At 60.8% G+C, this 22986-nt stretch overlaps 1 protein-coding gene across 2 annotated transcripts in view; it reads right to left on the bottom strand.

Moving 5' to 3' along the window:
• Nucleotides 1–237: 237 nt before the first annotated feature.
• SEPTIN9 (septin 9) overlaps nt 238–22986 on the bottom strand; it is a 73274-nt gene continuing 50525 nt past the window's right edge. For both annotated transcript variants that reach the window (XM_087826376.1, XM_087826377.1), the window contains 9 exons: nt 6667–6858; nt 5595–5726; nt 5031–5112; nt 4601–4738; nt 4295–4412; nt 3281–3376; nt 2944–3040; nt 1018–1069; nt 238–859 (listed from right to left, as the gene is read on the bottom strand). In XM_087826376.1, the coding sequence (XP_087682502.1) occupies nt 730–859; nt 1018–1069; nt 2944–3040; nt 3281–3376; nt 4295–4412; nt 4601–4738; nt 5031–5112; nt 5595–5726; nt 6667–6858 (1037 nt within the window). In that variant the 3' untranslated portion in view covers nt 238–729. The remainder of the gene's footprint in view (nt 860–1017; nt 1070–2943; nt 3041–3280; nt 3377–4294; nt 4413–4600; nt 4739–5030; nt 5113–5594; nt 5727–6666; nt 6859–22986) is intronic.

Below are 22986 nucleotides of genomic sequence, written 5' to 3'. Positions count from 1 at the left end.
CAGGGAGATTAGGACATACCTCTCTCTCCAAACTGTCCCCACTTCCTGTCCCGGGGGACAGCTGGGAGAGTCTGTGGGCTGAGTGGACGGCAGAGATAAAGGCACTTTCTGCTCCAGGACGGCTTGCAGGTGGGTGGGTGGCAGCCAGTGGTGCTCGCCACGTCTAAGCAATTGGCAACTTGTGTCTCATGGAATTAACTATTCTCCCCTTGGGGGGGACAAGGGGTTAGAGGGGGGCTCTCTGAGTTACGTGGTCTGAGTTACGGCCCAGGCCATGTAGGGAGGTGGAGGCAGGAAGGGGCTCCAGGTCCCCCAGGCTGGCTCCATCCCCCTGGGCACAACCCCGGCATGTTCCAGGGGCTGAGACAGCGGAGGGGTGGGGTGGGGTGGGGTGGGGAGCCAAGAGCAAGAGCAGGAGGTTGCTCCTCCAGCCCCCAGAGCTGGGCCTGGGGCGGGGGCGGCACCGATTCCGCGGGTCCTCTCCCAGCCCTCCCGGCCGCGGTCCAGCTCCTCCAGACCTCAGGGACGGCCAGAGCTCGGCCTCCACTCCAGGCCCCGTGGCGGAGCCAGTAACAATCACACTCAGGGGCACTAGTCATCTCGTCCTCGGGGGGCACCGTGGGGAGGGGGGGGAACGATGGTGAACGGAGGAAATGATATAAAATGAAACGGGGCAATGGGTGGGCTGGGGCACGGGGAGGCTGGGGCTGGGCCCCGGGAGCGGCGCATCTACATCTCCTCGGCTCCCGGCTCCTTGTCGTCCACACCGTTGGACATGTTGCTCTCGTGCAGGCGCTTCACGCGGTAGGCCTCGAAGTGGATGCTGCTGGTGATGTCCTTGATGTTCTGCATGTGCGTCCTGGGGCACAGGAGGGCGACGGGTGGCGGGGTGCCCACCCTGCTCGGCCTGGCCCTCCCCACCCCAACCCCACTGTGCTTGGGCCCCCCAGCCGGCGATTTAGGCCCATCACCCACCCCCACGCCCCGATTTAGGGTCCTGTGGGCGCCGAGGCTCACCTGATGAGGAGGTCCCGCAGGTATGCGAACTCGCAGTGCGTGGTGTTCTCAACTGAGGGGAGGAGGCAGAGGGGTCACTGGACGCCCCTCCCGAGCCCGGCCCCGCCCCGCCCCCAGGAGCTCCGGTGCCAAGAGGAGCCAACGGCTCCAAGGCGGGACAGAAGTTTTCCCAGGGTCCACATAGAGGCTGCTGGGCTGTGGGAACTGCCCCCTCGCCGCCACCCTTATTGTTTCGCGGGGGCCTGACAACGCACAGGTCACTGCATGCGGCAGGAACCGGGACACGACAGGCGAGCAGGACCCACAGAACCAGCCCCGCTCGCTTCCCAAGTTCCTCCGTTTCCACGACTGGCGCCCGCCAGGCCGAGCTCACCACCAGGGGGCAGCAGAGGCGTGCCAACCTCTGTGCCGCCCTCCTGGCCCCTCCCAGGCCCCCACTGCCCCTTTCAGGTTTCCAAGGTCTCCCTCCCAAACACAAAAAGGTCCCTAAGCAGCAAGATTTCAGGAAGAGAGGAGCTGAAAGGGGAGGGGCCGGGACAGGACACGCCCAGGGTAAAGCCTGGCTGCCTACGGGTGTGGACAGGAAACACCCGCCCTGCACCCGGCAGCCAGCACCCACGCAGGCACCTGAGAAAGGTCGCTGGGCCTGCCCCCCTCCAGTCCAGTGCAAGTGGGCCCACGGATTCGAGGGCCTGGCTGGGCAGGTTTTCTGCCCGAGGAGGGACAGACACAGCTACAGGGCGCTGCGTGGATTTAACAGTAATCCATGTAAAATGAGCAGCCTGGGGCGTGCTCACTGCCTACAGTTTTCATTATCAGCTTCTTAGAGCATTCTCCCCGCAAAGCTCCAGTGGTCTCCGGACAATCTCTCACTTTACTGAAATCTTGGCACAGTACCCACTTTATGGATGGTGAAAACTGAGGCCCTGGGGGGTTGGGGCACTTGCTCAGTTTCAAAGAGCCAGGGTGGGGGCTGTGGCTGGGCCCCAGTGCATTCTCCTTCCTTCTCTACCCGGGCCTTTCAGTCAAGGAACAGAGAGCAAAGTGGCCCATTTTCACCTGTCCTTTCCCTCCCTCCATTCGACAAAGGGCGGAACAGAGAGAAGAAAAGTAATGAAACGCCCGGGTCCATCCCACCTAGGATGTGTTACCACCTGAAGTGAGTGGAACTGTGTCCCCAAAACTATGTCCAACTCCCAACCCTCAGTACTTGCAACTGGGGAGTTATTTGGAAAAAGAAAGGTAGGCCCTAACGCCAATGACAAACGTCTTTATAAGAAGAGGGGACGTCAGACACACAGAAGGCTGATGGCAGAGCAGAGTAGAGGGATGCGTCCACAAGCCAAGGACGTGAAGCACGGCCGACAGCCCCTGGGAGAGAGGCCTAGGAGATTCTCCCTCAAGCCTCCAGAGGGAACAGACCCTGCTGATACCTTGATTTTGGACTCTGGCCTCCAAAACTGTGAGAGAATGAATTTATGTTTTAAGCCATCCAGGTTGTGCTAACTGGTTACGGCGGCCACAAGACACTAAGAGGCGGAGGTCCCATGAATTGTTGCAGGGGGAGGGCCGTCTGGTTCTCAGAGCTGGGCAGAGCTATAGCCCAGCCCTTTTCCTAGGCCCAGAGAGGTGGATCAATTTGTCCAGGGTCACACAGCATGCCTGTGAAACATCAGCTCCGGACCCAGAACTCAGCAGTGCCCATTAGGATCTAATCCTTTCTCCCTAGAAACTGCCCCACCAGCGGGAGATCCGGGGAGACGCGCAGCTCCATCAGCACCTGGCAGCCCCTCCGGGATGAGCCGCTTGCCCCTCCCGTTTCCCCAGTGGGTGGGGGGCAACCCAAGGGATGAGGCGCTTGGTGCGCAGAGGTGGCTCTATTTTGCTGGCCTGTCCAGCGGCCCTGGACATCAGCTGGGCTCTTACCTTCAATGGTGCCCCATTTGGTTTTCCTGCCAAGGATCCTTTTTCCGTTCACTTGGTACTCGTGGTCACTGCCCACCACGGCAAACGGGATCATCTCCTGGGGGAGGGGCCGGTGGTGCGGGTCACACGAGGGCCCCCGGGAGGCGCTGTCCGGAGCTTGGGGCCCCGCAGCCAAGAGGGCCGCTGTGGACACTGGGGCTGCCACCCCTACCAGCCCAGAGAGTGATGTTCTCATGGCTCGAGGCCATCCCGCCATTTCCCTCAGGCCCCTGGATGGGGCAGGAAGACCCCAGCCCACACCCTTGGGCGGGAGCAGAGCCCAGGGTGATTCACTCACTCGGAACTTCTCGTTCACCAGCCGGTCCTCGGCATCCTCATCAAACTCCTTCTGGGGGTACACGTCGATGCCGTTGGACAGCAGGTCGGCGGTGATCTGGGGGTGCAGAGGGGCGAGGTGTGGGCACCGTCCATGCGGCAAGCCGGACCTGCCTGGTGGTATCTGTCCTTGCCGTGACCTCCACGGTGTCAGTGGCCCCAGGCTCGGGGTCAAGGGTGGGCTCTTGGGGGCTGGTGACCTTGACATTCTCCAGTTCTTATGCCTCCCCAGTGGAGGGGCAGCTGCAGACCTGCCGTCCAGGAGAACTGCGACTGCCCCAGGGACTCGGGTCATTGTCCCAAGTGTCTCCTTGTCTTTCGGGACTGCTGGTTCCTCCCCTCCTGAGCTCTACACCTAGAATTCCTCTCACTGTGGCCCCGAATGCCTGCAGGGGCCCCTCCTGTGGCCCAGGGTGGACCTGCTGTGTTAAACTGTCACCACCCTCTGCAGTGACAGATGCCCAGCACAGATGTTCAATCGCCGCATCCAGCAAACAGCCGTCATTTCTGCCCCGAGCACAGACCCAGGCCGTGTGCTGCACGGGGGCTTCTGATTCCTCCCCTCCACAGACAATCCCATTTTAAGGGGGCTGTCCTGCCCTAAGCATGCTGGGAAAATCCCAGGCACCTGGGCCCGAGCGTGGGGATGAGATGGAAGTGCCTCCCACTCACGACCCTTGCGACAGAGGCTGTGCTGGTCCTAGTACCCGGGTTTCAAGTTCCCAGGTGGTCCTGACATGTGGCCCTGTTAAGAAGACGCGGCCCAGGGTTGCCCTCCTGCTCAGACACCCTCCCCACACAGCTGGCACCGGGGCCTTGGCAGAGGAAGAGGGGACCACATGTCCCTTGGGCAGAGACTGTCCCTTTCTGATTCTCTCTTCTAATAAAAACCTGGCCTGTTGTGTCCAACGGCTCTTACTGGCCTCACTCCCGCCGAGGGGTGAGGGCTGGGGGCCAGGTGGAGGGGGAGCCCTACCCGCTGTTTGAAGTAGACCCTCTCCTCCAGGGTCAGCGTGTCAGCCTTGGCGATGACCGGGACGATGTTGACCACCTTGCTTAGGCGCTTCATGAACTCGATGTCCAGGGGCCTGAGGCTGGAACGGGACATTGTGGGTGAGTGTGGCCAGGGGACAGTGAGAGGAACGAGGGAGGGTCACCCGCCTCGGGCCCGGGTGCAGCTCAGGGACCGTCTCGGCCGACCTGGTCCTCAGGCCTCCACACCCGGGCTGGAGGGGAGGGCGGGACGCGGGGGGGGGGGGGGAGGGGGAGGCGGGGCACCTACGAGTGGCCGGTGGCCGGGATGAAATACAGGCAGCAGTGCACGCGCGTGTCGGGGATGCGCTTCTTCCGGTTGATGTTGACCTCCTCCTGCAGGTATTTCTCGTACTGGTCGTTGATGAACTTCATGATGGGCTGCCAGCTGCGGTGCAGGGCGGGCCGGTCAGCCTGCACGCGCCTCCCGGCCCCCCGCAGGCCACAGGCCCCCGGGTCCCGGCCAGGGCTTCCAGCGGGTGTGCTGGGCCCGCGACTCTCAGCTTCACCTCAGACCCTGACCTCAGGGGCGGGTGGGGGAAGGGCAAGATCCCCAGGGTTCCTCTGCTTCGGGCCAGAATCTGGGACCCCCCACCCCCCGCCCCAGGGTTTAGGAGCACCCCGCTAGAGCTCTTGCACCTGGAGGAGCAGCCCCGCGCCCGCAGGCCTGGAGCCCTCACCAGTTCTCGTTGTTGATGTGGTCCCCGAAGCCCGGCGTGTCGATGACTGTCAGCTTCATGCGGACACCTTTCTCCTCAATATCTGCGTAGACCACAGAGCCCACCCGGCTCAGGGGGTGGCCCAGGACCCCGACACACCCAGTGTGCCACCCCACCTGGTACAAGGAATCCCCGGCTGCCTGGCCAGCCCTGCCCCAATGAGGCCCACTTGGGGCACCCCAGGGTGATCAGCAATGACACCCCAGGTTACGCCAGGGACATGAGAGCCTCCACCGGCAGAAGTCCAGCAGGGGCTGGTCATATTTACCTGGGCGGCCCTGCTCATGATTTCTGGTGAAAAATGCAGTTGTCTCTATGAGCTCAGTCTGACTGGGGCCACAGGAGCCCCAGGGCTGACCCCTCACCCCTGACCCAGAGTTAACATGCCCAGAGGTATTGCCTAGAGGTATTTCTGCAGGTTCCCAACTCAGGGGACCTGGGGTCCTGGCCCGGCACCCCAGCATCCAGCTTCAGGAAGGAGGGAGGTACGCCCAGCCCAGCCCAGCCCAGCCCAGCCCCACTCACCGTGCGTGATGGACTTGATCTCTATGGTCTTGGGGATGCGCTCCTCGGAGGCTGGCTGCTGCACCGACTTCCGGCTGATTTTGGATTTGAAGAGGGTATTGATCAAGGTGGACTTCCCCAAGCCGCTCTGCCCTGGGGGGAGAACGGGCTGTCGGCAAGGGTCGGCGGGGCACGGCGGGGCTCTGGCCAGGCGTTCACGGGCCCTGTGACTCAGCAATGTTGGGGCATCACCCCCAGCACCACTCAGTGGCGGGGCTCTGGTCAAGGAGAGCCAGGCAGCGGCCAAGCTCCCACAGCACATGGCCGGACCCAACACCTTCTGACCACAAGGGGCCCACTCACTCTTTGCAGGTCTCAGGCTCCCTCCTGAGAGAGGCTGAGATGCAGAGCAGGATTGGGGGGGACTGGCTCTGCAGGTGCAGCTCCACCCTTAGCTTCTGGACACACTGGTTCCACATGAGGCTCAGAGGGAAAGCTCTGCCCAGAGCCTCCCACCCAGGACTCCAGAGGCAGGCTCTGCCTCCCCCATGGAGGGAGGTCTGTGAGCTTCAATGGTCCAACCACGGCCAGGCCGCCCACACTGTGGGGTTCCGGTCCAAAGACCCGGGGGCCGGGCTCCCAGCCTTTGGAAACATCTAGGTTCAAGTGCTGGCATGCTCAGCACGCGGCCAGTGACCGCCAGCCTCGGTGAAAGGTCACTGGGTCACTTCCTCTTGGTGCAGGAAGCTCAGGCCCGCATAGGACTAGAGGCCAGGGCTCCAGTGGAAGCGAGGGGGACATTTCAGTAGAAGCTGAAAGGAGGAGCCCTGGTTTCCCAAGCGCCTGCCCAGCTAGGCCGCCCTCCACGAGCCCTTCCGGGGCTCTGAATGCAGGGGCGGCGGCCACTCGGAGGAGCTGGGACCCTCAGGCAGGCACAGGGATGCACACACAGTGCCACCTGCAACCAGTCCCGCAGGCCGGGTCTGTCACCCCCGTTACAGAAATGGGGACTGGGCCCGGGAGTGAGTGCTGGCCCACAGAGCCACCCCGGCGTAGCGGTGGGGTTGAGTGGTGCCCCAGGGGCGGAACCCACCAACCACCATGATGTTGAACTCGAAGCCCTGCTTCATGGCCTTCCTGCGCATCTGCTCTAGGATGGAGTCAATCCCCACATAGCCGAAGTCCACAGGGGCCTTCTCGTTCCGAGGTGCAGGTGCTGGCTTGAGCCCGGCGTCTCTGGGGGTGTCAGCCATGTCGCCAACGCAGCCGGGAGCTGCCTCGGTGGCTGTGGAAAGAAGAGCAGAGGTGTTAGGGGTGACGGGGGTCATCCGCAGGTGCCCACCAAGCACTTACATCCTCAGGTGGCTCCAACCATCAGCCCCATTTTTCAGATGGGGAAACTGAGGCTGCCCAAGAGATCCTCGAGGAACGCTGGAAGTTGAAGGCCCTAGCCACGGTGCCGTGTAAAAGGCACTGACCGTAGGCAGCCACGCAGCTTGGCCCTCTGAGTGCCACCTGACTCTCAGACCTGTCCCCTCTTTCATCTCTGTCTCCACCAGCCTGCCCCTCCCTAACTCCTCAGCACCTGAGCTTCACCCTGGAGAACTGCTCAGAGGAGGGCAGGGCCCGGGGTATCCAGGTGGGCCCCCCTCTCCTTCACCTGCCTCAAAGAGGCCGCACCACCTGCTGCAGACTCAAAGCCTCAGGGCCCCTCAGGTCAAGCAGCCTAGGCCAGGACAGAGGGAGGACAGCCTCATGAAAATGGCGGGGAGGGACCAGCACTGTCCATCCTGCCACTCCTGGGTGAAGTGAATTCAATCCCAGCTACCGGCCAATAGTCCTGGGGTGGGCGGGAGTGCCCAGTGGGCTCCCTGGAGGCAGAAGTACCTGTATGCAGAGCCACGCTCCCCCCCCACCCCCCGTCCAGCGGTTCTGGAGCAAGCAGCCCCCTTCCCCTGGAGTGGACCCAGGTGGCCACCTTCTCTCTGCCGGCCCAGCAGAAGCGCCCCTTGCCCACAGGCCAGGGTGAGGTTTTGCTTTCGGGTCAGCTGCCGGGCAGGCAGGTGGGGCTGAACTCAGAATAACTCAGGCTTCCGCGGTCTGCAGGTCGGAACCTTCTGCCTTTCCACAGCCCCTCCCCCTGGCTGCCCTCGAGCCCACAAGCCCAGATCAGAGGCTGGGGGTGGTGCCCGGAAGGTGCCCACTGGGGACATGAGGCACACTGTCCATCCAGTTTGGGTTCCCACCGGGGCCTGTGTCCCAGTGTGCCCCAGACACACACCTTTACCGGGCCGGCCACTCAGCTGCCCCTGTGGGGCCTCTGCCAGGGTGGGCAAGCAGCCCCCAACCACGCCCTCCGACCACCCACTCCTGCCCTGGCCCCAGGAAGCCCACGACATAGGTGCCAGACCAGAGGCCACTGCCCAGTGGTCAGTAAACCGCGTTTCTACTTTCTGGGGAGATAACCAACTCTACCCCCCACTAGCCCCCCGCCAGCCCAGCACAGGGCTGCAGAGAGAGGAAGGCGACAAAGGCCCTGGCTGACCGATTCCAGAAACCCGGCGGTGGGCGATTTATCTCAGAATCAGTCACTCGCTTGCCTGTTTCACAAGGACTCCTATAAAAAGCCAGGGAGCACCCAGGGGTCCATGCGCCCACCCCCAGGCCGGGGAAAGGCGAAGGACCAGGAGGGGGACCCACTGCCACCCAGGAGGAGGCTGAGGCCCACCGCTCGCCAGGGGGCCTCCTCCCTCTGATCCCAATTCAGAAATGCCCTCCCCGGGCCCTGCACCTTTAAGTAAACACAGGCGAGAGCTGCTACTGGGCGCACATGCGGCTTTGGGGCCTCGGCCTGCACCGAGGCTCGGGGCCCCGCCCACGTGACTAGAAATTGCTTCCATGTGTCTGCGGGTCTGGGAGCCATTCTCCACCCAGCCCTCCGTGACCCTCCGCCCCCACCCCCAGCAGTACTGGGGGGAGACCCCGAAGCCCCTCACTACCCTGCGCGTCCCGGGAGCAGCCGCCCCAGCCGGCCCTGCCACAGGCCCACCACCCACAGCAGGAACCTGAACCAAAGCAAACATCCTGCCCACCAGGCCTGCTCGAGAAATCATAATAAAACCAGAATGAGCCCATCCTCCTGCGCAGGTGGGGTCCGCTCCCACCTCTCGGGGAGCCCTGGTGGGCCCTCGATCCTGCCTGTCCCGATGGCCCGTGGGCACAGTGACAGTAACACGAGAACTGCCCCTGCCCGGCCAGGGGGAGGCTGCGGGGTCACCCCCAGGACCTCCACATGAAAGAGCGGAGCCCAGCAGGCAGGTTCGCCCGGACACTCTGTGGACCCTTTTCCCACGGAAGCCACCGTGCAGGGCTCAGGGCGCCAGGTGCTCCAGCTGGAAGGACGGTAGAGACCGATGGCCCAGCCCCATCGACGCTCGGCCTCACTGTCCAACAAGGTGACTTCCCCCCGAAACACAACCCCCCGCCCCCAGCCCCCCGCAACCTCCCTTCTACTTTCTGTCTCTGTGAAGCTGACTGTCTAGGAGCCTCGCCTAAGTAGGACCACACAACACTTTTCCTTTCAGTCTGGCTCATTTCACTGAGCAGCGTCCTCAAGGCCCATCGATGCTGCAGCCGGGCCAGGGTTTCCTCCCAGCCTGAGCGACAGTCCGCTGCACCGGTGGAGCACCCCCCGTGTCGGCTGGCCTGCCGCTGGGCGCTTGGGCTGCTGCTGCACCAACACAGGTGTGCACGTCTCCTTGAGGGCCTGCTTTCCTCTGGAATAAACCCAGGAGTGGGATGGCTGGTCACATGGTCACAGTACTTGTAATCTGAGGAACCGCCAACTCTTGTCACATGTGACTTCTGCATACTTGAAATGCAGCTAGTCCAACCGAAGAATTGAAATTTTTATTTAATTTTAACTCATACATTTAAATAGTTATACGTGGCAAATGGTAACTCGGCCCAGAGTTCTACTCCAACCTACTCCTTTTGCAAACAGGGAATCTGAGGTCCCCAGAGTGATATTTTCTGAAATGCCATTGGAACTGGTCAGGCCAACACGAGACCTTCGTTGAATTTAATCAATCCTGTAATTTCACATTCATTCTGAGATAGCTGATTAATATCTGTGTGTCCCCTACAGACCGTGAGCTCCAGGGGGGATGGCAATGACCTGTGTGGGTCCCCACTGGAGCTCCAGAGCCCTGTGGAGGAGGCGCTGGATCAGGACTCGTGGAATGAATGGGGTCCTGGGAGTCTCCCCTGGGCTGGGAGCAGGCTGGACCATAGTCCCCTTCACGATGGGCAGACCGTTGTCCACAGCTTCGCTCATCTTGACCTGTGACCCATCCACCTCCCCCAGTGACCCCTGCCTGGGACTGGGGCCTCACTCTTTCCCAAGGCCCTGTCACCTGATTTTTTTGTTTCACACCCAAATTTCATCAAGTGCTATTAATAGGAAAGGGAAGTTCTTAACAGAAAAACAAGAGGTTTCACATTTACGTCCAAGATCGCTACATCCTGCCAGCTCCCGAGGCTGTGGCGTGCTCGGTGATATCCCCCACTCCTAGCCCAGGGAGTGGCACAAAGTAGCTACTCAAGAAATACCTAAAACAGCCAACGGATGAATGGTTAAACAAAATGTGGTAGATCCAGACAGTGGAACATTACTCGGCCATAAAAAAGCAGTGAGGTCCTCACACCACGGAGGAGCCTTGAAAACAGCATGTGAGGAAGCAGCGAGGCGTGAAGCCACACGCTGTGGGACTCCATCGCTATGCAATGTCCAGAGCAGGCAAACCCAGGGGCAGAAAGCAGCCCAGGGCTTGCCAGGGGCCGGGGGAGAGGCAGTGGCTGCTTAATGCGTACGGCGTTTCCTTTAGGGGTGATGAGAATGTTCTGGAACCACACGGAGAGGAAGGTCCCGCGACACTGAATGAACTGCACACTCCAAATGGGTGAATGGGATGGGGTGGGAATTAGAGCTCAACAGCTGCTGTATTAGGAAAGAAAGGGAGACGCGGCGAGTGGAGTGGACTGAAAAGAACCCCACTGTGCCCCTGAGAGCCATGGGCTTGGAGGGCAGCCGAGGCCCAGACGCTGCACACAGGCCTGCGGATCTGGTGCCCAGGGCTGCCAGCAGTGCCCGCATGAGCAGCCCCTTCATCCCCCAGTCAGGGCAATTCTGGGGGCAGCAGACCAGCCAGATAACCTCTCTCTGCAGGTGCCCATTTTGAGCCCTGGCCCATTTGCCTCTCCTGGAAGGAGAGCCCTCGCCACCCACTGGCTGGTGACAGCTGCCCCTGGCCTGTGATGGAGCTGCCCGAGCTCTGACCGTCTTGGGGACCTGCCCCCTCCTTCACCACAGGCGCCTGCTGGGGCCTCTTCTCAGGATTTGGGGGTGGGGGGAAGGATTGGTCCCTAGAGCAAGGAGGGGAGGGAAGAGGCAGAGCCCCCCCAACCCCAACTGGTGACCTCGCTCTTCTGGGTGCCTTCTCCGGGGCTGAAATTCACAGCCCAAGCCAGCGCCATCTGAGGACATCTGCACCAAGGGACACATTCTCCCCAACCCCAGGCCGTGCCAAGGATGACAGGATCGGATCGCGGTCTGCGGCTCGCTGGGACCGGGGCCGTGGGATGCTTATCTGGCTGGGAGGCAGCCTTAGAAAGGAGCCAGCTATTGGGGGGATGCCTCTCGGCTTGGGGAGCTCACACATCATCACAGCCCCTGGCCAGCCGTGGGGAGGGCCCTGCCGCCCAGCCAGCTGGAAAGGAATTGTGAGCATTTTAATCTCCACAACCTCTGAGAAAAGGCAGCTGAGGCCAAGCTGGGCTGGAGCTCTTCAATACCAGCTACCAGGCTCAGCATGGGGTCTCGGACTCCAGGGGCCTCTCAGGGTCGGCGACAGCTCTCCCAGGACACTGGTGCTGATGCGGGCAAAGCCTGGCAGACCAGCTGCCCCAGCCAAAGCTCCCGGAGGGACCCATGCGGGACAGATTGTCAGCAGGCCCGTTTAAGCTCCACCTCCAGGGGGCTGCCCGGTTGAGCTGACAAAACCCACAGGGGCCTCAAAGACGACACCCCACCTCTGAGACGAGTGGCTGAGCGAAGGGAGAAGCTGCTGTGGGTAGACCTTGGAGAGGGAACTGCCCTGGAAAGAGATGTTAAAGAAATGCCTACACACAATAATGACAGAAAAAGATCCTGAGGTCCTAGTGGACCAGGACCACAACATCGATTCATTCAACAAATATTTCCTGAGCACCTACAACATAGTAAAGAAAAAGAGAAGACACTACAGGCTTGAGAGGAGTCTGAATGAAAACAGTGATAGCACATAGGAACGTGAAGTCCATCGATTCAAATATTTATTACCCAAACTTCCAGACAGATTCACAGCAGTCCCCTCTAGGTAAGGAACCTAGCCTGGTAAGAAAGTCCAGAATTTTTGTGTGCGTATCACAAATCTCTTTTAGAAGCTGTTGAAAGGTAAGGACTCCCTCCCTTTAAAAAAAATGCATGAAGGGAGACACCCGCCAATAAATTTGGACAATTCGGGGGCTCATCAAAGAACCCCTAGGTCCATGGGTCTCAGTTAAAAAATATAACTTAGTCTAATGGGAGCTTAGAATTTATTTGTGTTATCTCTTCACTGAACTTTTATCAGCCAGGGCTCCGTGGCCAGGGAAGGGTGAGGAAAAGTTTAAAATGATCCAAGGTGGAAAATTAACTGGAGAAGCCAAGGGGGAAGAGAGGAGAAGAGCTGAGGCTGTGAACAGCTGGCCAACATCCCTGAGCACAGGGGCTGTGCCCTGGGAGCTGCTGCGAGTGGGCGGGGCCGCTGGGTGGGCGGGGCTGCTGGTGGGCGGGGCCGCCGGGTGGGCAGAGCTGCAGGGTGGGCAGAGCTGCAGGGGTGGGCAGCAGAGACTCAGACCGCAGGGCTTTGAACACAGGCTCGTTTCCTGTGTCCCCATTAACCCACCCCAGCCACTACAAACTCCTCATAAATGTCACTGGAGAACTTCCTGTTCCTTCTAAAGATGCAAACACTGAATATAAACGGCCGAATTTTGCAAATCGTGCGGGTGGGATCAAGGACTGAATTTTAAAGGCGCACAGGGCTCGTCTAATTCGATAAGTAATTCCAAATCGAATTACACTTCACACTTTGTCCGGGGCAGGAAACATCTCATCAGAGCCTGGTCAGGAACCGAGTGCCAGAAATCTGAGCCGTCGGCCTGGCCTGCAACTGCTCGGAGCCCCGGCACAGAGCGCCCGGCTCCCGGAGAGGGGCGGGACCTGCACTCCAAGGCTGCGTCTCTCTCCCACGGAGCTCCTGCCCTTTGCCAAGAGGAAACCCAAACCCAGATCGCAGTTTTACGGCCTCTGTGCGGGTGGAAGGGCACATGAATCAAAATCTCCCACGACCCGGCGCCCTTGGCAAGACCTGGGAGGGGACACAGCAGTGCCAGCGCACCACCCACTGCCTTGATTCATTCAGAGGCCTCGGGCACCCCGAAGTCGGAGGCCCTGCCTTTACTGCCCACCCCGCTTCGCCCAGCCTTTCTCTCACCAAACCCTGAAAAGCAAGCCTCTCCCTCCTCGCCCCGGCAGGAATCTCAAGAAGGTCTTCCTTTCTGCCAACACGGTTTCAATGGCCCCGCCGGGAGAGGCAGATTTGGACCCCAGCCAATCTCCCCCCAGCCCCCTCCTGGAAGAGGCCCTTTCTTTCCTTCATTTGCAGCGGCCGGGCCGCCTCTCCAGCCGGGGACCTCGCAGGCTCAGGGCCTATTGAGACATCAATCTCCAGGCGGAGCAGGCTCCAACCTGCAAGTGTCCTCACTGGCTTCCAAAAAGGCTTCCCACAGAATTAACTCAGAGAGGGCCCAGGAGGAGCCCTCCGCCTCCTGTGTCAGATTGACTTTGTATTTTGTTTTCCACGGCCCACTCCCCTCGCAGGATCAGGAAATGTGCCGGAGGCCTCTCCCATCCCAGGGAACCTTCCAGCAAGATGGGCCCCTAACCCAAAGCAAACCCAGAACCCAGCCCCGGCCCAGCCAGGCCGCCCACTGAGTCCGAGCGGCCCCACCAACCACAGAGATTCCGTTAGTTCTTGGCAAATGTCTGTGAAGTTAAAGAGGGAAAGAAGGGATCCTCCCCCGCGGATGGGTGGAAACTGGCCATTTGTCACAGGGTGGAATTTCCTCTTATCGGGGATGTCCCCCTAAGGGGGGGCAGTGCCTCAGAGCCCCCAGTCCCCTCTCCTATCAGCGGGGCTGTCAGCAGATACACACCAGAGCTCCGTGCAAAACGGAGCGAGAGAGGGGACTGGGGCTCTGCTTCCCCCACTGATGAAATCATCTAAAATGACAAGAAGGAGACAGGGGATGGCCTCTGGGGTGCGACCGGGACCCCCTGCCAGGGGCTGAGTAGAAAAGAGCTTTAACCCAAAACTATGAAGCAGTGTCCTTCTCTGGTGCAGATCGGCTGGGCCCTGGATGCTGCCTGAGGCTCCCCCTCGCCAAGGTCGCCTCAGAAAGGCAGAGTGGGGCACAGAGGCAGGTGGGGAGGGGTCAGGAGCAGAGGACACCTCTCATCACGGGGTTCAGGGGTCTGAAGGTTGAGGGGAAGTGGGGAGGGGGCAGCTCCATTTCTGGGTGGCAGGAGCAGGGACACCTTGGGTCATTTCCTCTCCCACCTCTGCCCTGGTCCCTGGCTGGACGCTCTCCCCAGGGACTTCACCCATCTGCTGGGTACTAAACGCCAACTCTGTCCAGATTCGTGCCAGTGCCAGCCTGACAGTCCCTGAGTTCATCATGGCTCAGCAGAGACGTCTCACTGTGCCAGGCCCTCTGCCCGGTCCTGCGTATGCGGGGCCCCTGCCCTAGTGAGGTCTGCATGTCTCAGACTGAGCATGCCCCAAACTGAGCTCTGGACCCTCCCATCCCAAACCCATGACCCAGTTCTACCAGCTAGATCCAGGGCATCGCCTTGCTCCCCCCTTTTCCATCACCCCAAATCCAATCACCCACCCCAAAGCCCTGTCCATTCTCACCCAACGTATCTGCAGGTGGTCACCCTGCCCCCCATCTCCACACAGCACAATCCAAGCTGTCACCGAGAATTGCCTCCCCCTACCCCCAACCCATCCTCCTGGAAGCACCAGGATGGACTGACTGTAACTTAATCTCATCATTCCTGGGTTTGAAACCCCGAGGGGTTCCCACTGCACCTGGGACAACACAGAATCCGAGGCCTCAAGATCCTGGGGCTGGATCCTGTTCCATTCCACCCGCTGTGTGACCCTGAACAAGTAACTTCACCTCTCTGTGCCTCCATTTTCCTATGCGTAAAAAATGGGGTGATAATACGAGTTGCCTCCTAAGAGTGCTGCAGACCAAGCAAGACACTGGCGGAGCAACACAGAACAGTGCCCCGCACAGTGATGCCCAGTGTGTTAATGAAATGCACGCCCCATCCAGCGCTCCAGGTCAATGCATGGGCCTTCTCCCTGGCTCCTAAAAGCTCCTCAAACAAGGCTCCTCAGAGAGGTCTCCGGGGCCCAGAATGCTCTCTCCTGCTGCTCCCGGGCGCTCCCCAGTCTTCCCAGGGTGCTAATCGGCACCAACCCCTCTATTCTTGTCCCAAATGTCCCCGGTTACAGCTCCTAGCTGCGTACTCCATCCTCGAGTCAAACGCCTGCCTCCCTCACCAGGCGGGAGCTCCGGGGTCTCCAATTCACCGCTGCAAATCCTCCGCCTCAGAGCACGGGTGAGGTGCTGCTGCTTGAGCGGGTGAATGAATGGTGAGCCCACCCTCTCCCCGGAGCATCCTGGAGGCCCCGCCGCTCCTCCGAGAATCCAGGTGGCGCCTGGCCCCTCCGAGGTCCCCGCGGGTGGCTGCACCCTTTCCCACGGGCTTCCCCAGTTTCAGTGTGCGGCAGCCTGTGACCGCGACATGAACGATTTCCGGTTTCCATCTTCCTTCTGGAGCCACAAAGCAGGGAGCAGGAAGGATGGATGGACTTCCCAGGACAGCTCCTTCCCATTCAGAAAAATGTGCTCCGGAAATGCCCAGGGGGGGTCTGGGGGCACCCACTGGGGGGGGGGGGAGGTGGGCGGACACTGGCCGGCCTGGGACAGGGCCCTAACCCCACCCCCATCTGCACCTACCCCCACGGGGGGCTCAGACCCTGGGGGCTCCCCAGGAGCACAGCAGAGGTAAAGATGGGGTAGGCAGGAGGCTCCAAACAGAAAGCCTGGGCCCACCCCAAACTCTGCCCCTCAGCTAAGCTGCTCCCCAGGCTGCAGCTGGCCTGGCCTCCCCTACAGCAAGGATTGGGTCCCCTATGTGGAGGGACCAGGTGTCCCTGGAAGAAACGACACTGAGACCTAGTCTCCGTGAGTCAGAGTTTCATACTCCAAGGACCACTTTCCCTGGCGCCCATTAATTTGCCGTCTGGCAAATTCGTTATGTGTCCAGTTAAACAGGACATATCACCAGCCCAAACTTAGAGCGATTCGGGCAACTGGCAAAGAGAATTTATCAACTGAGACACAACCAGAGACCCCAAAATATACAAGACCTGGTCCTGGCCCCCAGGAGCTGGGCTAAGACCGAAAGACACCAGGGACTGAGCTGGGCCATCCAAGGGCTGGCCCGTGTATGGGACGTTTCAGTTTACGATGCACTCGAATCTGTTTGCCGGCATCTAATCCCCATCTTCACATCCTTCCTCCAGAACCTACACTTCCTGCCCGGCCGGGTAGCTCAGTGGGTTAGAGCGTCATTCCGACCCGCCAAGGTTGCAGGTTTGATCCCGGTCAGGGCACATCCAAGAAGCAGCCAATGATGCGTAAATAAGTGGAACAAGTCGACGTCTCTCTCTCTCACTTCTTGTATCTAAAATAAGTTTTTTTTTAAAAGAGTCTACATTTCCTGTGGTAATTAGCTGCGACTTTTGAAACCAGATCAAAACGGCCAGAGCTACAGTAACAACAGGGTCCGACGCAAGCCGCAGCAACACAAAGCTACACTTGGGAGTCACCCCAATCCACGGGGTCCCCCAGCATGCCCTCCCCTGACCACGGAAAGACCCCAACTCACCCTGGCACCCTCTGCACCCTGGGGGTGACCTACTGTGGGACTGGAAGTGCCCGGTGTCTTCCAGTCGCTCTCCGAAGTCAGCCCAGAACCTGGAGGCCCCAGAGTGGGAGCCTGTCCCCTCCCAGGTCCCCGCAGCCCGAGGCTCCGGGAAGGAGGCACATTCATATGGTAATTTCTGCCTGAGAAGCTTGCAGGCCCCTCTAGCTGGCCGCCCCGAGGAGGAGGGAGGGGGCCTGGCCTGGCCGGATGCTTGGCCCCTGCCCAAGACAGCGCCAAGCGGGCCCTTCCCAGCGCGCTCACGGCTGTGACACTGAGGAGTGGACACTGAGGGACAGCCCGTGAGGCCAGACTCCGGCAGCCAGGGCAGGGTGGGGGTGGGGGGCAGGCACCAGGTGTGGTGGGGCTTCGCTTTTGGTGCTTTAAAATGACAATGGATGGCATCTGTTTCACAGTCTAACGTCTGTGTGCGTGATGCACAGGATGGTCTAGAAAGGGCAGAGCTGGGCCCTGGGGGACCTGCGGCCGCCCTCACCCCCTCCCTGGGTCCCAGAGGCAGCCCCTCCACGTCCACCCTCCCAGGAAGGAAACAGCATCGTTCCCACCCCTGCCGAGGCTGGTGGGGGAGGGACGGGTTCTCTCAGGAAAAGAAGCGGCTTCCCACAGGCCGGTCGTCTCCCTTACACTCCTCCTGGGGGTGGGGTACACCGAGCCCACCCACTTCCTCTCTCAGGCACGCTCTCCTATCTCCCCCAGAAAGGGCAGAGAAACCTCCACTTCCCCTTCTGCCCCGTTCTGGGCCCTGTGCAGGCAAAAAAAAACCCTGCAAGTCAGGGCCAGGGCCCAGTGCAGCCCCGAATGGCCACCCTGTGTCCCCACCCCACCCCACCCCACCCCTCCCCTCCCCACCCAGGTACTGCTTCACCCTATAGCACAGAGCTGGGCCCTGGGCTCACGATGATAAAAATAAAAAAAGAGCCCTGGCAAACTGCATGGACACAGACTTGAGACCTGCGGTGGGGGGTTGGGAGGTGCTCCCAGCCACTGGGGATCAGACACAACGAGCAGACAGTGTCCCCAACCTGTGCGGGGGAGCCAGGCTGTACCACGTGACCAGCAACCCCCCCAGAGCGATGGAAACACATGTCCCCACCCACCTGGACCCCGGTGTCCACCGCTGCACAATTCACAGTAGCTAAGAAGGGGAAGCAGCCCAAATGCCAACCCACTGGTGAACGGGTAAACCAACAGTGACGTGGCCATGAGATGGGGTACTATTCAGCCACGAAAAAGAACCAAGTATGAACGGTACGCGTGGGCGAACCCTGAGAACTTGACGCTGAAGCGAGAGAAGCCAGACGCAAAGGGCACCTAGGGCATGGCTCTGAAAGAGGGACACTCACAGAGACAGAGCCGGCCGGTGGCTGCCAGGGGCCGGCAGTGGGAGAAGGAGTGACTGCTACTGGGTACGAGGTCTCTCTGGGGGATGTCCTGGAGTCAGTGGCGATGGTTACGTAACTTTGTAAATACACCAAAAACCACAGAACTGTACACTTTAAAAGAGTGAATTTTATGGCACATGAATTATGTCGATAAAGCCGTTATTAACAAGAAAAAAAAAGCTGGTGGCCTATGAATGTTCCCCAAAGAATGGGAGTGGGGGCCCTGTCCTTCCTGTCCACGGCCAGCCCCCAGCATGGATCTAGCAAAACCTCTGCTTCCCAGGACCCCCGCTCAGCACTGCATTCCCAGATCCCACCAGTGTCCCTTTCAATGTACCTGGACCAGCCAGGCTGGGTGCGGCCTCGGGACCCAGGCCAGGCAGACAGGCCAGGTGCTCGGAGCCCGGCCAGTCCAGTCTGTGTCTGAGCTAAACATTTGATCTCCATTTGTCCTCATGATGACCCCAAGAAGTGGTAAATACTATTCTATGTGGCTCAGAGGGGGCAGGTCACGTGAACAGGGCCACGGGGTCACTGAGAGGTGCACGGGGACCCAGGCAGTTCATTCAGAATGACAGGGCAGGGGCAGATGCCGGGGCAGGTACAATCAGGAGCCTCAGGAAACGCCGGCCTCGGTACCAAGAGGTGGGCCTGCTCCCTGGGCCCAGGTCTCTGACGCAGACAGGGGTCCTCAGGCCACAGCAGCAGCCGATCTGAAGTCCCACTCTTACTCCTGCTCTCCCCGTCTCCCACAGGAGCCCCCCATGGGAACCACACCAGGAGGGATTGCCACCATTCCCCAACTTCCGGGCTTCCCTCTGGAGTCACGGCCACTGGGCAGACACCGGGCCTTGCCCAGGATGCTGTGTTTCTCGGATCTCAACAGCCCCCTTTTCTGGCTCCAGGTGCTCTCAGCCCGCTGGGTGCTAAGAGGGGGCAAGGAAGGGCTCACACTAAACCATCGCAAGGGGGTCCCGCTCTGCAACTTATTTATAATAAATGACCCTAATTTATTCACCCTCACAGGGCAGGAAGTCACAGGAGGCAATTCCTCACCAACCCAAACTTGCCTCTGCGGCTTGGCCTCAGTTTTCATGTCTGTCAGATGGGGCAACAGCCCAGCCCATGGGTTTTAGAAGGAAGCTGAGGGGTCCACGGAGGTGGAAACCATGGCCATGGGGCGAGCTGCTGGAGCTCCAGCGAGAATCGGGAACGCGTACCCACCGATCAGCCCCCACCGGTCAGAGGGGGCGGCACGCCGGACAGCCTCCTCCTGTTCTCCCAGTTTTTAAAAACTCACACATGAACCAACAGTGTTTTTTTCCCCAAGAGCAGAAGTCTGGGGAGATGCCGTGGAAACATTCTGCCCCATCACTCACTTCTCTGCCTCAGTTTACACCCGTCACGTGAGGAGGGAGGCAGCCCCGCCCACCAGCTGGTGACACAGGTCATACTTACATGAAATCCCCCGAGATGAAGACTGAGGGACCCCGGGCACCGGGCCCGGAGTAAATGGTGGCGGAGATGGCGCTGGCCCGGGGTGGCAGCCCTGGCTCGCGGACACGCCAGCCTCCGGGGATGGAGAGCGCCCGCCGGCGGAGCGTGTGGCCTGCCCCTCTGGGTGGGCGAGACCCCTCCGCCGCCTGGGCCCATCTGCCCGCCCCTGGCCCCGCCCGCCCCAGCTACAATGGGGCCGCTGTCCAACCTGTCATTATTCTTCGGGGCCACGACTGTCACCAGGCAATGGGCAGCTTTTCCTCGGGCCTCGGCAGACAAGGGACAAAAGACACAGATCCCGTCCTCGCTCCCGCAGCACCAGGGCGGGGGGGCGGGGCGGGTCAGAGGGTCCAGCCCCCCACAGGGAGAATGTATGCAAGTCCCTGGAGAAACACCGCTGCCTGGCCTTTTTCTTAAAAGTGGCTCCGAGGAGACGGCGCGTGGAGAGAGCGGACGGTGGCTGTTCTTACGGGGCTCTGGGGCGGGGCTCACAGAAGCCACGGGGCGTTGGGATAAAAGGCACACAGTTGTTCATGCAAACATTAACTGAGCAAGCAACTGAGAGCAGGCCCTGGCAGCGATCAATAACACAATCCCTGCAGTCCCGTGAAGGACGGACAGACGGCCACCAACCGACCCGGTGCTCCCGGTGACAGGCACCTGGAACTAGGTCTGAGAGATAAGAGATAAGGGCCTGGGAGTCGGGAGACCCTGTCCATGCACATTCCACTGAGGACACCACAAGGACACACAGCTGGTAACCTTTTGGGTGACCCCACCACTGGGCACCCTGTGCCTGGCGTCACAGAGCAGCGCAGCGGCTGGCAGGCCCCCTTGGGGCATGAACCCCAATGAGGGGCGCTGCACACCAGGCAGGTGCAAAGGGACAGAGCAGGGGCACCGCAGAAGCTGGGGAACCTCCTTCCAGCAGCCACATGGGGGTCACTGTCGGCAACTCAACTCCAACCAGGAGCTGGGGCTCCCAGTGCAGCTCGGGGTGCTCAGGGGCCAACATCTCACAGAGAGTGTCCCCCACCCCCAGCTCCAGGAGAGCGGTGAGAAACTGCGGGGCACTTCTACCACGATCCAGCTCCTGAACTCCAGTGGAAGCGTTTAAAGCCGTGTTTAGGCTGAGACAGTGAGGGAGAGGGCAGTGAGTGGACGGGCTCTCTCCATCTTTCAGGGCCTCTGTACGGAGCTGCCCCCCACCAAACCCAGGCCCAGCCCCTCTCCCAGGAAACTGCTCTGAGGCGGGACAGGTGACCCAGACAAGGGCACAGTGCAGCTCGGGCCCCTGCGGAGCATCGGAATCAGAACTCGAAGCTCCCTACCTGGGAAGACTAAGCCCCCTCTTTGCTGCCCTCAGAGCCTGGCTGGAATGTGGCCTCCAGTGGTGAGAAAAGAGAAAAGAAAGAGATGAACCCCACCCACTCGCCCACCTACACCCCAGGGAGGAGCCAAGGCCGAGAGAAGCTCCCCCCCCCCCCCGCCAGCCCCGGAACAGGCCCATCATGAGCCACCCCCACCCCATGGGTAGGCTCGAGGGGTACCAGCTGGGGCAAGACACCCTCCTGGCCTGTCCTCGGACCGGGGCCTTCCCCAGGTCCCAGCCTGCTCCTCACAGGGCAGGCTCCGGGCCAGCCACCCTCAGCACCCCGCCTGGGAAGGCTCCTAAGGCTCCACTCAGCTCCCGAGAACAGGTCCCTACCTGTTCCAGGACCAGCCTGGTGCTGAGTAAACAAATCAAAGCTTGGTGCTGGGAGGCAGAAGTCTGGAATGGAGTCCCACCCAGCCAAGGGCTATGGTTTTTGCTGGAAGCATCTCCCCAAGACCCTGCTGTAGGGTGCTGGGGCCTCAGGATCACCAGCCCCAGCCATCCCCAACCCCACAGCCTTAAGAAGCCCAACTGGCATCAATGGCATGAGCCAAGGTTGGGGGACGTGAGGAGAGGGGCAGGTGGGAGCCACAGGGTGTGGAAGGCTGATGGCTACACTGCAGAGGACGCCAGCCAGGGACCAGGCAAGCAGGTGTCCCCTCCCTCACGCACTGAAACAGCCACTCTTCCCACACGTGGCCAGTGAGAGGGGGACCCTGGCCAGCCCAAGATTTAAACGTGGGAGGGTCGGGGTCAGATAACGGAAGCGGAGCAACAGTGACCTCAGACACGGTGACCGGCTTTTGGAAAAAAGCCTGAGACCTTTGACCTGGCAGGAAGCCGGGCCAGCTCCAGGCCGTGGGGACTCTCCCAAGGACAGTCTTCCCCTTCTCTTGAAGGCCTCCCAGCCCCTGGGAAGAGCCCTATCAGGCGGAGCAGCTCGGGCCTGGGCCTGCGCCCGGTGACAACAGGAAATGGGGAGGGTATGGTGGGCGGGGAAGCGGGGGGGGGGGGGGGGGGGGGACGCCAGCCCAGAGGCTCGGGCAGCCCAGGGGGTCCAGGGTTGTGCGGTGAAAGCCTGTGGGGGGCCTGGCGCTCCGGGAAGGACCCCACAGGCCCCCAAGACCCGGGCCCTCGACGGCGCCGGCAACGGTCTGCCTCGCGACTGCCTCCCCCCATCAGAACAGGGCTCTCAGAAGGCTCCATGCCTGGGTGCACAGTAGGTCCTCCCCGCGTGCCAGCTGAACCGGCCATTGTCCCGGATGTCACGGTGCCAGCCCCAAGGAGCAGAGGCTGACGGAGACACAGACAGAAACCAGCAGACACAGTAGTGTTGCCACAACACGGAAATGATCGGAAGGCAACGGGGACACCCGGGAGGGGTGGGCGAGGGGTCGGTGACCACGCAGGTCCCCCAAGACGGGCTTGAGAGAGGCCAGCCACAGAAGAGGCCTCCTTTCCCAGCCGCAGCCTCACCCAAGAGAGACCCGGGGGGAGAGAAGCAGCCCACCCCTGCAAAGAGGCCTCCCATGGACCCTGCACCCCCCGGGCGGTTAAACACATGAGTTCCTCCCACTTCCTGACGAGGAGCCCCCTGAAGTGCCAAAGAGAAGTGACGTTTCTGTAAACACCCGTGGAGGCCCCTCGAGTTTCAAGGCACAGCAACAATGAATGAAGAGGAAAACCACAGGCAATTATAAGGGAACTGAGAGAACGGGGCTTTTTCTAGTTCCTCTCTTGACACAGTTTTCCCCGCAGGATCCAAACCGAATTCCAAGCCGGGTGCTGTCCCCATGGCCAGAGAGCCGCTGCCGCTTGGCACGTTTTTATCCAGGAAAGGAATTTCAAACTTCTCTTGGGCGAGCAGAGATGCTCCCCCAAACCTCTGACAAAAATGCCGGCAGATTGCACGGCGGGGGGGGGAAGGGGGGGCCCCGGCAGACGGCATGCTGAGCCAATCCCGGGGGACATCTGGGATGAAGTTTCAGGCAG

Source organism: Miniopterus natalensis, chromosome 17, assembly GCF_054644295.1.
Source record: "Miniopterus natalensis isolate mMinNat1 chromosome 17, mMinNat1.hap1, whole genome shotgun sequence".
Lineage (NCBI taxonomy): Eukaryota > Metazoa > Chordata > Mammalia > Chiroptera > Miniopteridae > Miniopterus > Miniopterus natalensis.
Note: the sequence above shows the minus strand (reverse complement) of the source record. Positions and strands in the feature narration are given on the sequence as shown.